This window comes from Trachemys scripta, chromosome 1 (assembly GCF_013100865.1).
Source record: "Trachemys scripta elegans isolate TJP31775 chromosome 1, CAS_Tse_1.0, whole genome shotgun sequence".
NCBI lineage: Eukaryota > Metazoa > Chordata > Testudines > Emydidae > Trachemys > Trachemys scripta.
Genome location: NC_048298.1, coordinates 336,521,325 through 336,533,584, shown reverse-complemented (window position 1 = coordinate 336,533,584; position 12,260 = coordinate 336,521,325). Strand labels below are relative to the sequence as shown.

Here is a 12,260-nt window from a genome sequence, read left to right as displayed (position 1 = left end):
CAGCATGAGCATAGCAACCCCCCTGAAGGACAGCCCCGCCAAGGCTGCCTCCCGGGGGCTCCTGCCCGAGCCCGGCAAGGCCCTGGGCAGAGCCTTTGGCAGGTCCTGGGGAAGGGCAGGAGTCCTGCCACAGCCCCCGTGAGAGGCCGCCCCCTCCCCTCTGCCCAGTCCTGCAGTTTGAGCCCCCGTCCGATCCTCAGCCCTGCCCCATGCCCAGCCCGGCTCCGGCTCCCAGCCCCAGCACAAGCAGGGTGACTTCGTACCCTTTTATTCTGGAACCTTCACAGACGTGGGGGATGGGGTAGAACCAAGGATTAAATTAGCAAGAAAAACAAACCACTTCTCCCCTGGCAGAGGAGAAAGGGCCCAGCACTCCTGGCCCGGCAGCAGAGGGGCCCTGGCGTGGCCAGCAGAGGTCAGACCTGGCCACCCCCCCGCCCACCGAAGGAGCCCAGTGCTGCTGGAGTGGCCGGCACTGGCCACGGGAGGCCAGCTCTGTGCAAATGGAAAGGCTGCAGCCAGCAGGAGTGTGCCAAGCCCAACCCACCCCCCTGCCCCGCCCCTGGGGAGGGGGCTGGAGCCCAGGGACAGGGTAGTCCCCAGACACCTGCTGCCCCAGTGCAGGGGAAGAAGGGGCTGTAGTGTGCGAGTCCGAGGAGGGAGGAAGTAATGAAAGCAGCTGACCCCGCCCCCTCTGGAAATGCCAGAGACCAACTACACAAGGCGAGGGAAGGACTGGCCCCAGGTCACAAGCCAGAACTGGGATAGAACCCAGGAGTCCTGGCTCCCAGCCCCCCCCACTCTTCCCCCCAAGAACACGGAGGGGCAAGACAGGAGACACTGCCCCCTCCCACTCCCAAGAAGGCCTTGAAGTGCGGGGGGGAGAGACACGCCCCCCCCCCCCCGGAATGAGGCCTGGGGGGGGGGGGGCAGGACCCACCAGCCCCTCCCAGGAGTGAGACCTGTTGGTGGGGACAGGACACGTCGCCCCCCCTCCCCCAAGAGTGAGGCCTGTTGGTGGGGACAGGACATGTCGCCCCCGCCCCAGGAGTGAGGCCTGTTGGGGGTGGGGGATGGGACACAGGACACGTCGGCCCCCCGTTGCCCTGCAGCTGCACTGGGTGGGGGTCACTGAAGCGCGGCACCCCTAGGAGCAGCCCAGGCTGGGGGCACCGAACTTCCAGGGCAGAGTTGCAGACGGGGGCCCCTCTCCAGCCCCCACCCGGGCACAGAGCCCAGGGCCGTCCGCGGCACGGGGACCCCATGTACCCAGCCGGGGTCCAGGCCGCGGGGCTTGTGCAGGGTCCCCCTCGCCCACAGGCGCCTGGCCCCGGCCAGAGCTCAGAGTCCAGGCCGCTCACTGCTCCTCCAGCCACGAGGGCTTCTCGGCGCCCGGCGTCTTCAGCTGGATGTTGAATTGCCGCAGGGTCTGCGCCAGCTGCTGCTGGTTGCCGGCGAAGTAGGCGGAGACGGCGTTGTGAAAGAGCAGCAGCTGCTTGTGCATCACTTTGATCTGCGCGCGGGGGGGGGGGGGGGGCAGAGATCAACCCCAGGCCAGACCCCCGGCTTCCTGCCTCCCAACACCTGCTGAGCCCGCCCTGGCTCCCCGCCCCCACCCCCCCCCCCCCCCCGCCCCCCGCCGCCCAACACCCTCGAGCCCGCTCCCCGCTGCCCAACACCCCCGAGCCCGCCCCCCGGCCCCCCGCCGCCCAACACCCCCTGAGCCCGCCCCCCGGCCCCCTGCCCCCCAACACCCCCTGAGCCCGCCCCCCGGCCCTGCCCTCCCAACACCTCTATGGGGTCACCACACCCCTGGCCCAGCGACACCGGGGGCTCTGGGGCTCACAGTGGGGCAGGCCGCCGAGCACTGGGCAGGATGGAGTGGCTCGGGAGGCCTGGCCCTGCTCCTGCCGCAGGGAGGCCGGCCCAGCCCCTGGCACCCATGGCTGCCAGGCCCCGCCCCTCACCTTGTTCTCCTCCAGGAACTTGAGCTTCACGGCCACGTCGGCCCGCAGCTTCTCGTACTTCCCCTTGTGGCTCTGGAAGTGGCTCTGGGCGGCCTCCAGGCGGCACAGGGTGCTGGCGTCCCGCGGGCCCATGCTCAGCTCCTCCAGGTCTGTGCGGTAGGCGTCGTACTCCAGCCTGCGCAGAGACGGGGTCAGAGCCACACTGCCCCTATGGGCCCTCTACCGAGCACGGGGAACCGTAACCCATCGCTCCCTCTGCTGTGCCGGCCCCCAGTGCCCCCCGGCCTGGGCCCCCCTCATCTCCATCCGCCCACTACCAAGCACCGGGAACCGTAACCCATTGCTNTGGGCCCCCCTCATCTCCATCCGCCCACTACCAAGCACCGGGAACCGTAACCCATCACTCCCTCCGGCCCAGGCCCCCCTCACCCCTACTACTGTGCCGGCCCCCAGTCCCCTCTGCCCAGGCCCCCCTCACCCCCACCCGCCCTCTACCGAGCACGGGGAACCGTAACCCACCACTCCCCCCGACCCGGGCCCCCCTCACCCCCACCCGCCCTCTACTGAGCACGGGGAACCGTAACCCACCACTCCCTCCGGCCCGGGCCCCCCTCATCTCCATCTGCCCACTAACGAGCACCGGGAACCATAACCCATTGCTCCGGCCCCCCTCACCCCTACTGCTGTGCCATCCCCCAGTGCACCCTGGCCTGGGCCCCCCTCATCTCCATCCGCCCACTACCGAGCACCGGGAACCATAACCCATTGCTCCGGCCCCCCTCACCCCTACCGCTGTTCCGGCCCCCAGGGCCCCCCTCACCCCCGTCCGCCCACTACCGAGCACCGGGAACCGTAACCCATTGCTCCCTCCGGCCCGGGCCCCCCCACCCCTACCACTGTTCCAGCCCCCAGGGCCCCCCTCACCCCCGTCCGCCCTCTACCGAGCATGGGGAACCGTAACCCACCACTCCCTCCAGCCAGAGCCTCCCTCACCCCTACTGCTGTGCCGGCCCTCAGTGCCCCCTGGCCTGGGCCCCCCTCACCCCTACCACTGTGCCGGCCCCCAGCGCCCACTGCCTGGGCCCCCCTCATCCCCACCTGCCCTCTCCTGAGCCGGGGAACCGTAACCCTTTGCTCTCTCCACTGTGTCGGCCCCCAGCGCTTCCTGGCTGGGCCCCCCTCACCCGCTCACCTGGCCGTCTCGTACTGCTTAACAGTCATGAGCGTGTCCTCCATAGTCTTGTTCACCAGGGTGTTGATGCTGGAGACGAAGAAATTGACAGCCCCGAGCAGGGTCTCTCCGTTCTTACACAGCAGCTTCTGCGTCTCTGCGTTACAGCCAAACTCCTCCTGGGGTTGGGATGGGGCGGGTCAGGGCCCCAAGGATGCTGGAAGCCTTCCTGCCCCCCATGAAAGAGCCCATCCCTCCTGTGCCATGGTCCAGCCTGGCAGCCTGGGGCACTTCCCTGGCCCATTGACTGCAGTTCTGCAACCTCCACTGCACCTCCCCTCTCCACCCCGTGTGGCCGGGCCCTATCAGCCTCCCATTCGCAGGGGAGGGGAGGCTTCGGGCCCAGGTCACAGGCCATGATAGTGGTACCAAGTGGCTCCCGCCCCAGCCGGCCGGCCGGCCCTCGCCCCGGGCCCACACCTGCAGCTCGGGGGATTTCTGGCTCAGGTCGGAGAAGGCGTCGCCCAGGGCGTGCTGGGTCTGCACCAGGCTGTAGAAGTGGTGGGTCAGCGCCCGCGCCAGCTGCAGCACACACTCGTATTTGCGCTTCGTGTCTCGCAGGAGCTCGATCTGCGTCTCCAGCTCCAGGTCAACCGTGCGCGAGCCCCGGCCGAAGCGCTCCGAGATCAGCTGCTTGGTGCACTGCGGGAGGGGGATGGGTCAAGAGCTCCTCAGGGCCCCGGGGGAGGAGGGGCTCCACGAGGGGCAGCTCCCACAACCCCCCACTGAATATTTAGGAGGGAAGTTCATGCAGTTTGTATTCCAGCCCCCTCCCTGGCCCCATGGGACAGCCGGTCCCTCCCCTCAGGCAGCCCATTCCCCCCTTCCACCCCATGGGACAGCCACCCCTCCCTCCACCATGCAGCCCATTCCCCCTGCATGGGACAGCCACCCCTCCCTCTGCCAGGCAGCCCATTTCCCCAGCTCCAGGGGCAGCCCATTCGCCCCCCACTTCAATGCAACAGCCGGCCTCCCCCCACCCCAAGCAGTCCATCCCCCCCTCCCGCCCCATTGGACAGCTGGTCTCTCACCCCTAGGCAGCCCATCCTCCGCCGCCATGGGCAGCCCATCCCCCCATTGGACCTCCCCACCCACCCCATGGGACAGCTGGCCCCTCCCCAAATAGGACTGCCCATTCCCTCTCCCACCCGCCCATGGCCTGAGACAGACTCACTTTGTATGTGTTGATACCCCATTTCTTGACAATATCAAACTTCTCCACAGCGATGCCCCGGGTGGCCTCGTCTCCTGCCGCCAGGGGGCTGGGGTGGGGCGGGTGCAGCCCAGAGCCTGGAACACAGGGGGCCCAGGACAAGGCAGTGAGACACACCCTCCCCCCCTGCACTGAGGCCTTTATTCAGCCCCCTGGATGGGATGTGTGGTAGCATCTCCTGCAAGGCCTAGTCACTGTCCCTGGTGGCCCTGCTCTGGGGGACCCCCCAGCCCGAGACCCACTCCGCATGGCTGGGCTGAGCGCCCTGGTGCCCCCAGCAGCTCGGGGAAGGTGGGGCCAGTGCCCCACCAACAGGAGGACGGGGGACCTGGTGCCACCAACTCTCCCAGGTTTGCCTAAAGCCCCAGCTCCCGGAGCCAGTGGATTTGAGGAGAAACCACTTCACAGCCCACCTAAGTGGGAGGGAAAGCTCAAAACAGTGACCCACTGGGTGCCCATAGGGAAGCCCACCCCCCTCACCCCTGGCCTCAGAGCGCACCCATCCCCCGCTCCCCCCAGTGGCCCCAGCACACACACACACACACCCCCGCGTCAGCCCCGCTGGCCCCAGGGCACACACACTCCTCTGCCCCCACGGCAGCCCTACTGCCCCCCCGCAGCAGCCCCACTGGCCCTGGCGCATGTACACCACCCCCGTCGTCCCATGGTTTCCGAGCCAGCTGGGACGGCAAGCCCTCTCTGGGCGGACGCTGCCAAGTTCAGCCTCTCAGCCACGCAGGGCCAGGACAACAGCTGGGGGGAGGGAGGGCTGGCAGGGGCCAGCGTCACGAGTCACCAGGCCATGGTGCCCCTGTAGCCTCACGGGGCAGTGGCACCTTTGCCTGGGCCCCTCCAGGCTGCCCTGCAATGCCAGCCACAGCAGGGGGGCTCCACAGCCCCCCCGGGGGCCTCAACCCTACACCACAGCAGGGCAGGGGCAGCTCCCCAGGGCCGATTCCCTCGCAGGGACTGGAAGGCACCCTCTGGCCCGGGGCAGGGAGTCCATGAGGGGTCAAGGAGGGGCCCTGCGGTACCTGCTGATGCATCTGCCTGGCTGGCGATCCGGCTGGCAGCAGATTCACTGGGTGAGATGGATGGTCCTCGGGAGGAATGAGATGTGACAAAGGCGCCTGGAAAGGGAGGGGACGGGCCAGGCAGGGCAGTGCCAGGGGAGGTGCACAGGGCGGGAAATGGAGATGGCGTAAGGTGACAATGAGAGGGGGGGCTGAGCCAGCTGTCTCCGGCCTGGTGACTGTCCCAGGACAGGCCCCCCCAGGCAGCAGCACTGCACACAGGGACCAGACCTGGGCCCAGCTAGCCTCACCCTCCAGAGGCCCTGTGTCCGAGGTGGTGGTGGGGAACCTGCCCTTGGAAGGTCTCATCCGGGACATCAATACTCAGACTGGCATAAACCTCGGCCCAGGTTTCCTATCCCTGCCAGAACTGTCCTTCCCTCCGATCCCTCTGGCTATGTGCGTCCCCACAGAATGGCCAGGTCCTTGGCCTCAGGGACATCCTGTGGCAGAGAGTGCCACAGGCTAATTACACCCCCGTTTCGCACCTTTCCATGCCATAGACCGTCCCCCGCCCCTCTGCTGTAGCCCCAATCTCCCTCCCCCTGCACAGCCCCCGTCGGAATGTACAGATTTCTGTCCTTCTCACTCCAAGCAGTGACACACTGGGCCACTGACACACCTGGCTGTTAGGCGCAGGCCACCTGCCGGGACTCTGCCAACGCAGCCTCTTCACCACCCCGTCTCTGAGCCAAAGGACTGCAGGGGTGAAGCCAGCGGCTCAGCTAATTGGGTAGCAGGGGACCCCATGCCTGGGCTGCCTCCTCCATGGGGCAGGAGCCTCATGGTCAGGGCAGCCCTGACGCCCTTGCCTCAGAACAGAGGCCGGGGGGAGTAGCGGGGGGGCCAGGCTGGGGTCTTGGCTACCAGCATCTGGACATTGGCCCTGGTAGAGATCCCCAGTGCAACCTGGCAGGTTCTTACCCCCCCCCTCCCCCACCCATGGGGATGTGCACAGTGGGGACAAGATGCCAACCCCGCCCCTCATGGGCCCATGGTGGGGACCTGCCCAGGGGGTAGGACACTGGAATTGTCTGGCTTTACTTTGCCCCTCCCAGGCCGGGGACAGCACTCTCCCTCCTGTGCTAGCCGGCGGCCAGGCCTGCACTGGAACAAGGCAGGGGGCTCCCAATGAGCTAGTGCCCCCTGAGGGTGCCTTGTACACACCCACACATGGCCCAAGAACCACACAACAGCGCTCCCCTCCCCAACACGCTCCTCCAGCGAGCCCAGGCCCCGTTCCCAGCACTAGACCCCACGGGGAGTGAGGTGGGGTCCCAGGGCCCAGCCAAGGCCAGGAAGCATTAGTGAGGGGAGCCCCCAGCCAGGCCTCCCCACCAGTCAGTGCGGGTGTGAAGCAGGCGGCAGGGAGCAGACAGGTTAGCAGCCCGGACGCCCCCCAGGGCCCAGCCAGCCCACGGGCCCCGGGCCTCTGACAGCCCCAGGCCAGACTACAGAGAGAGCCAGTTAGTGAAGCCCCAAGGAGGGAAAACGGAGCCACCTTGTGCATGGAGGAGCCGCAGTCCCGGGAAGGAGGCGTTATATCGCACCGCAGGGCCTAGACAGAACCACACAACAGGGTCGGAGCGGGGCACACACCCCAGGTGCCCCCACCCAGCGGGCCTGGCCTCCCAGCCTGGGGCCCAATGCGGCAATCCAGATCCTCTGCCCCATGAGCTGCCCGCTGGGCACGGCCAGCCGAGCTAGCCTCCCACTCCAGGGGAGGGGTAGCAGCTGTGCTCCAGCGCTCCTGCCGGCAGAGCCCCGGGGCCAGGCGGGGCTGGGCTGGCTTGGCGCTGCGGCTCAGCGGCTCCCTTCTCCTAGGCTGCCCGGGGGGAGTCGGGGCTCCCCATGACTTCGGCAGACCCAATCTGGCTGCCCTGGCAGGGACGCAGGCAGCAGAGGCTAGTGCCCCTCCTCTGCAATGGGGCGCTGTGCCACCGGGGGCACTGCAGAGGAGGGGCTCTAGTGCCCCACCGCAGAGCTCCTTCCCCACAGCAAAGCTGCCTCCTCCCTTACACCGTTGCCCTCTAGAGCCCCCGGGGGCCCACTCCTGACCCAGACTTTGAGGCAGCCCATCTCTCGCCCTGCAGCGCCCTTTGCCTGGCAGACTGCAGGTGGCAGTGCCCCAGCAGAGGCACCAGTTCCAGGGACCCCCAGCTCCCCGCCCCAGGGCTCCTTACCTTTGACACTGCTGGTGGGGATGATCCCCTCGGCGGTGCCCCCGTAGCCCCCCGACACAATGCTGGTCTCGTTCAGGTTGGGCCCCGACACCATCACCTGCTGCAGGTCCTGAAACGGACAAGAGCAGAGTCCAGGGAAGTTGGGCTCAGCCTGGCCCCTGGGATTAGGAGTCAGCCTGGCCCTGCTGCCAACCTAGGAGGAAGGGGGGATTTTCTGTACCATCCCTGTGACTCCTCTGTGTGTCTGTTTCCCTCTGTACTTTCCTGGCGAGGCAGGTGCACAGGAGACAGGTCACCTCGTGTCTGGGGGCAGGACTGGCCACTAAAGAAATGGCTGAAACTGACCCAGATCAACAGAAGATCCAGAGAGACAAATCAGCCCCTCCTCCCCCAAAGCACTTCCAGCCGCCCACACCGAACCCCGGGGGCAGTAACCCCTGGACGGGTGGATGCTGCTGGAGGGTCAGGCGGCTGGAATGGAGCTGCCCGGAGGAAGGACCCCCCGGCTCTCCCCTGGGACTGACAGACAACGGTGAGGTAATGCCTCTCCTTGGGCCAATGACTGCAGGAGCCACAGAGCTCTTCTTAAGAACCTGCTTGTGGCCTGGCTTCACCTTTGCCCTGTGGGCTGGCCAAGGCACCCAGGCTCTGGGTGACTGACAAACGGTGACTCGCTGCAAACACTCCCGGGGAGCGGGACCAGGCTGGAATCGCTGCAGGGAGCCACGCGGAACGACGGGTCCCTGGTGCCAAAGGCCCAGCCAAGGAGGGAGCTGTGGGTCCTTAGAGCCCAATACACACTGCCTCCCTCCCCTCCCCCCAACACGCCTCTCTAGGGCAGCGCTTCCCCTCCCCGCAACAGGCCCCCCTAGCCTGGCACCTCCCCTCCCCCCGACACGTCCCCCCTAGGCCGGTGCCCCCATGACAAATTGGGGTTTTCCCTTGTTATATTGTACTCAAGTTTATGTGAGTCTGTGACGAAGTGGGCTTTTATTCATCTTGTTATGGTGCACGTGAGCCTTACTGTCCTATACCAATACTGTGCGTGCCTCAGTTTCCCTGTGTGCCGCACCAATGGGAATTGGGGGTGTGATTTTGCTGAGGCCCTCGGGGCAGGTGAGGCTGCCCAGCTGCTTGCAAGTGTGTAACCTGAGACCCAGGAGGGGGGTGCAAACAGGTGACACCTTTTGCTGGGGAAGCGGGACAAAGAAAAGGAGGAGGGACATCCAGGGGGGTGTCGGAGGTTGGGTGGCTGGAAGTCTGCGTGGGGGGACTAGAGGGGGAAATCCAGGGCATCTGGCCCAGGACTCCCAAAGATGGACTTGGCTGAAAGTCACTGATTTCTGTGCCAACAAGCTCTGTTCTACGCTGTGTTCCTGTCGTCTAATAAACAGTCTGTGTTCCCGGCTGGCTGAGAGTCAGGTCTGGCTGCGGAGTGGGGGTGCAGAGCCCTCTGGCTCCCCCAGGACCCCACCTGTACGGACTCGCTGTGGGAAGCGCACGGAGGGGCAGAGGAGGCTGAATGCTCCGGGGTCAAACCCAGGGAGGTGGAAGCTGGGGAAGCTTCTTGCCCTGGCGACAGTCTGCTCCGAGGGAGAGGAGGCTCCCCCAGAGTCCTGCCTGGCTTCATAGGGAGCAGTTCCAGAGCCCCTCTAGGCCGGCGCCTCCCCTCCCGCCAGCCTGGTGCTGTCTCCCCAACATGCCCATCTAACCCGGCCTCCCTCTCAAAGCCCCGTCCCAGCCCACATACCTGCTCCAGGCCATCGTCCTCCGGCAGGCTGCCCGTGTCCCCGGTTCCATTGATGGGGATCTCCATCGTGGCAGCTTTGCTCATGAGCCCATCCGTCATGGTCAGGATCTGCAGAGACAGGGTGATGCTGAGGGGCCAGCAGATCCCAGCCTCGCTCTCCGCAGTCTGTCCCCCAGGCTCCTGCGAGACACTGCCCTGGCCAGATCCAGCTCTCCGAGGAGCTCTCCTGGGACTCAGCCCGGACGGCCCTCACAGAGTGGCACAGATTTACCCTCACCCTCCAGGATACCAGCCCCTGAGCACAGCCCACACCACCCCTGGGCATCTTGTCTGCCCATAGGAGGCCTGGCCCTGCCCACAGGCTGCCTTGAGCACTGAGGCGATAGAGGCAGCCCCCTGGGCACTCCCCAGGCCCCTGGTCAGAATGGCAGCAGTGCTGACAGCATGTCCTGGCTTCCAGCGATCACCGGCCGCCTGCTGCCCACAGGCACCTTCGTGGGTAAGTCAGGTTAGTCCCTCGCCAGAGCCTGTGGCAAAGACCTCCTGCTCCCACCCCCAGGGGCCATCGCTGCCTACACCTGCCAGTCACGCCCGATAAGGGGGGGGGGGGGGATAGCTCAGTGGTTTGAGCATTGGCCTGCTAAACCCAGGGTTGTGAGTTCAATCCTTGAGGGGGCCACTTGGGCATCTGGGGCAAAATCAGTACTTGGTCCTGCTAGCGAAGGCAGGGGCTGGACTCGATGTCCTTCCCAGTTCTAGGAGATGGGATATCTCCATTAAAACAAAACAAAAAACAAGCTGAGAACAATGGGCTCTGTGTGCACGGGGTCCGGAGCCTGCACCAGAGGCAGCGGCTACCAGATCCCTGCCAAGACTCCAGGCAGGGGGCACCCCCACTCTGCCTCTCCTGCCTGGCGCGTGGGTGGGTGCCCACTACTCCCAACACAGGACCACTCAGGGCAGTGCAGGCCCAGGGCCCACAGACCCACACTTCTCTGCCACCTCCAGGGCCAGGACTCTCTTGCCCCAGGCTCAAAGCAGCCCCCTGGGGCTGGGGATCATGGAGCAGAGTGGACTATAGGCCTTGCTGGCTAGAGGCAGCATCGCATTGCTGAGGACTGGGCTCACGGACACACCATGTGCTCCTAGCAGACACAGCGGTGTGGCTGGGACTCACCCCAGAGGTGGCTGCCTTAGCAACAGAGACAGCACAGCTGAAGAAGCCGAGTCCCCCTGGGCTCCCCCCATCCCCAGCCTGTTCCCCAGGGCTGCGTCCTGCCCAAGCGATCGGCTCCCCACCCTCAAGAAACAATAGCTTGCCCAGATCCCCCTTCCTGTGGGAGCTCACCTGAGAGTTGGCTTGAATGCCCCCATCCCCGAAGGTCTCCCCTGTGTACCCCTTCCCTGATGTACAGCTGGGGCCCGTCTTCCACAGAGATGCTGGGACCTTCCTGTGCCATGGCACCTGCTGGCAGTGAGTTCCACAGGCCCAGGTGCCCTGTGTTTAGAAGCATTTCCTTTGCTCCCTGTCAGTTTCGGGGGGGAGGGGGGGGTTGTGTGGAACAGGAGGCCCTCGATTCACAGAGAGGGAGTAGCATCTGCTCCCCACCTCCCAGGCTGAGTGGCCCCTCCCCTTGGGGCAGCGACAGCTCCCTGCCTCACACCATCTCCTGAGCTCTCAGCACACAGCTCCACAATGGGGCCAGGATGCGCAGGCTGCCCTGGGAACACACCTGAGCAGCTCCTGGCCCGGTGCCCAGGGAGCAGGTGCCAACAGCCACGTCCCCAAGGCTCTGCAGCAGGAGCTACCTTCAGCCCATGCCAGGGGCACTGCTCCGTGGGGGGCACTGCTCCACCCCACGCAAACAGCAGGCAGAGGCCAATCTGCAACTGGCTCCTGCTTCCAGGGCAGCACGTTCAGGAGAAATTAAGACACAACCGGACCCCTTGAGCCTGCCTTGCAGTCCAGCCCCGCACCCCACAGAAAAGCAAGCTAGAGGGACCCATCCCAGCACTGCCAGGCCCCCACAAGGGCACTTCACTCAGCTTGACAGAAAACCTGGGCCCAGTTGGCCCCCATGCCGGGCCGGGGGAGGGGACAGCACCGAGCCCTCCTGCACAGAGGGCCAGGGAGCTATGGGCAGCCTGCACACTGGGGGTTACAGCATTACTCCAGCTCCCAGCCCAGAGGCAGGCGGGCAGTCAGCAAGGGGGACACGCATGGGGCAGCAGGCTCCAGCACAAGCCAAAGCCCAGCCTGCCCAGACCAGCCAGGGCACATTCCACAGCAGGCAGCACCACACCCCACCCCACCGCTCCCGTTACCTTCCCCTGGCCCCTAGGCCTGGGATACCAGCCCAGACTGGGAGGCATGTGCGGGGTGAGGGACACCGGGCGAAAGGGGATGGTGGGGGGGTGTCTAGCAATGGGAATCAGCCAACTCTCTCCCCCTCCTATGAGCCCAGGAGGCACAGAGCCACTGGGGCCTGCACCCTGGGGGTATTTAGCCAGGCTCTGGGGGCCAAAGCCGCTTGTTCTCTACCACAGCTGAACCCTGCCGCATGGCCACCCCATCCTGTCCCACATGCGGGGCAGGGAGATAGGCAGCTCCCAGCAGGGCCTCCAGACAAACCCCATCCCCACCAGGGCACTACCCCGACCGCCACCCCACAGAGCTCTGGGCAGGGAGCGGGGATCCCCAGGGGAACCCAGTGATGTCACGCGCTCCCCATACAAGTGCCCCCTGCCAAGCCCACGTGCGGGGTGAGGGACACCCGGACAAAGGGGATGCTAAGCAGAAGTGAGCCCCCCCCCCCCCAGCAGGGCCCCTCCGACCCCCCCTT

At 66.1% G+C, this 12,260-nt stretch overlaps 1 protein-coding gene across 6 annotated transcripts; it reads right to left on the bottom strand.

Moving 5' to 3' along the window:
* Window positions 1–1,095: 1,095 nt before the first annotated feature.
* ARFIP2 (ADP ribosylation factor interacting protein 2) lies at window positions 1,096–12,166 on the bottom strand. 6 transcript variants are annotated; one of them, XM_034759209.1, is made up of 10 exons: window positions 11,151–12,166; window positions 9,418–9,525; window positions 7,668–7,776; window positions 6,986–7,042; window positions 5,446–5,541; window positions 4,373–4,488; window positions 3,619–3,840; window positions 3,160–3,317; window positions 1,968–2,142; window positions 1,096–1,513 (listed from the first exon to the last, which is right to left on the bottom strand). In XM_034759209.1, exons 2-10 carry the CDS (start codon window positions 9,514–9,516, stop codon window positions 1,358–1,360), a joined length of 1,188 nt encoding a protein of 395 aa, XP_034615100.1. In that variant the 5' UTR covers window positions 9,517–9,525; window positions 11,151–12,166; the 3' UTR covers window positions 1,096–1,357. The 6 variants fall into 6 exon arrangements, with proteins under 6 accessions (XP_034615100.1, XP_034615101.1, XP_034615098.1 ...); XM_034759210.1 differs by lacking the exon at window positions 11,151–12,166 and adding an exon at window positions 10,766–10,963; XM_034759207.1 differs by lacking the exon at window positions 11,151–12,166 and having other exon boundaries at window positions 9,418–10,008.
* Between the last annotated feature and the right edge of the window lie 94 nt (window positions 12,167–12,260).

Excerpts from the sequence above, each read along its gene's own strand:
- ARFIP2 (XM_034759209.1), bottom strand. The coding sequence starts at position 9,516 with ATGACGGATGGGCTCATGAGCAAAGCTGCCACGATGGAGATCCCCATC. Across the intron at positions 3,841-4,372 it reads GGGGTATCAACACATACAAA|TGCACCAAGCAGCTGATCTC; the intron begins GTGAGTCTGTCT and ends CCCCTCCCGCAG. Across the intron at positions 3,318-3,618 it reads AGAAATCCCCCGAGCTGCAG|GAGGAGTTTGGCTGTAACGC; the intron begins GTGTGGGCCCGG and ends TCCCAACCCCAG.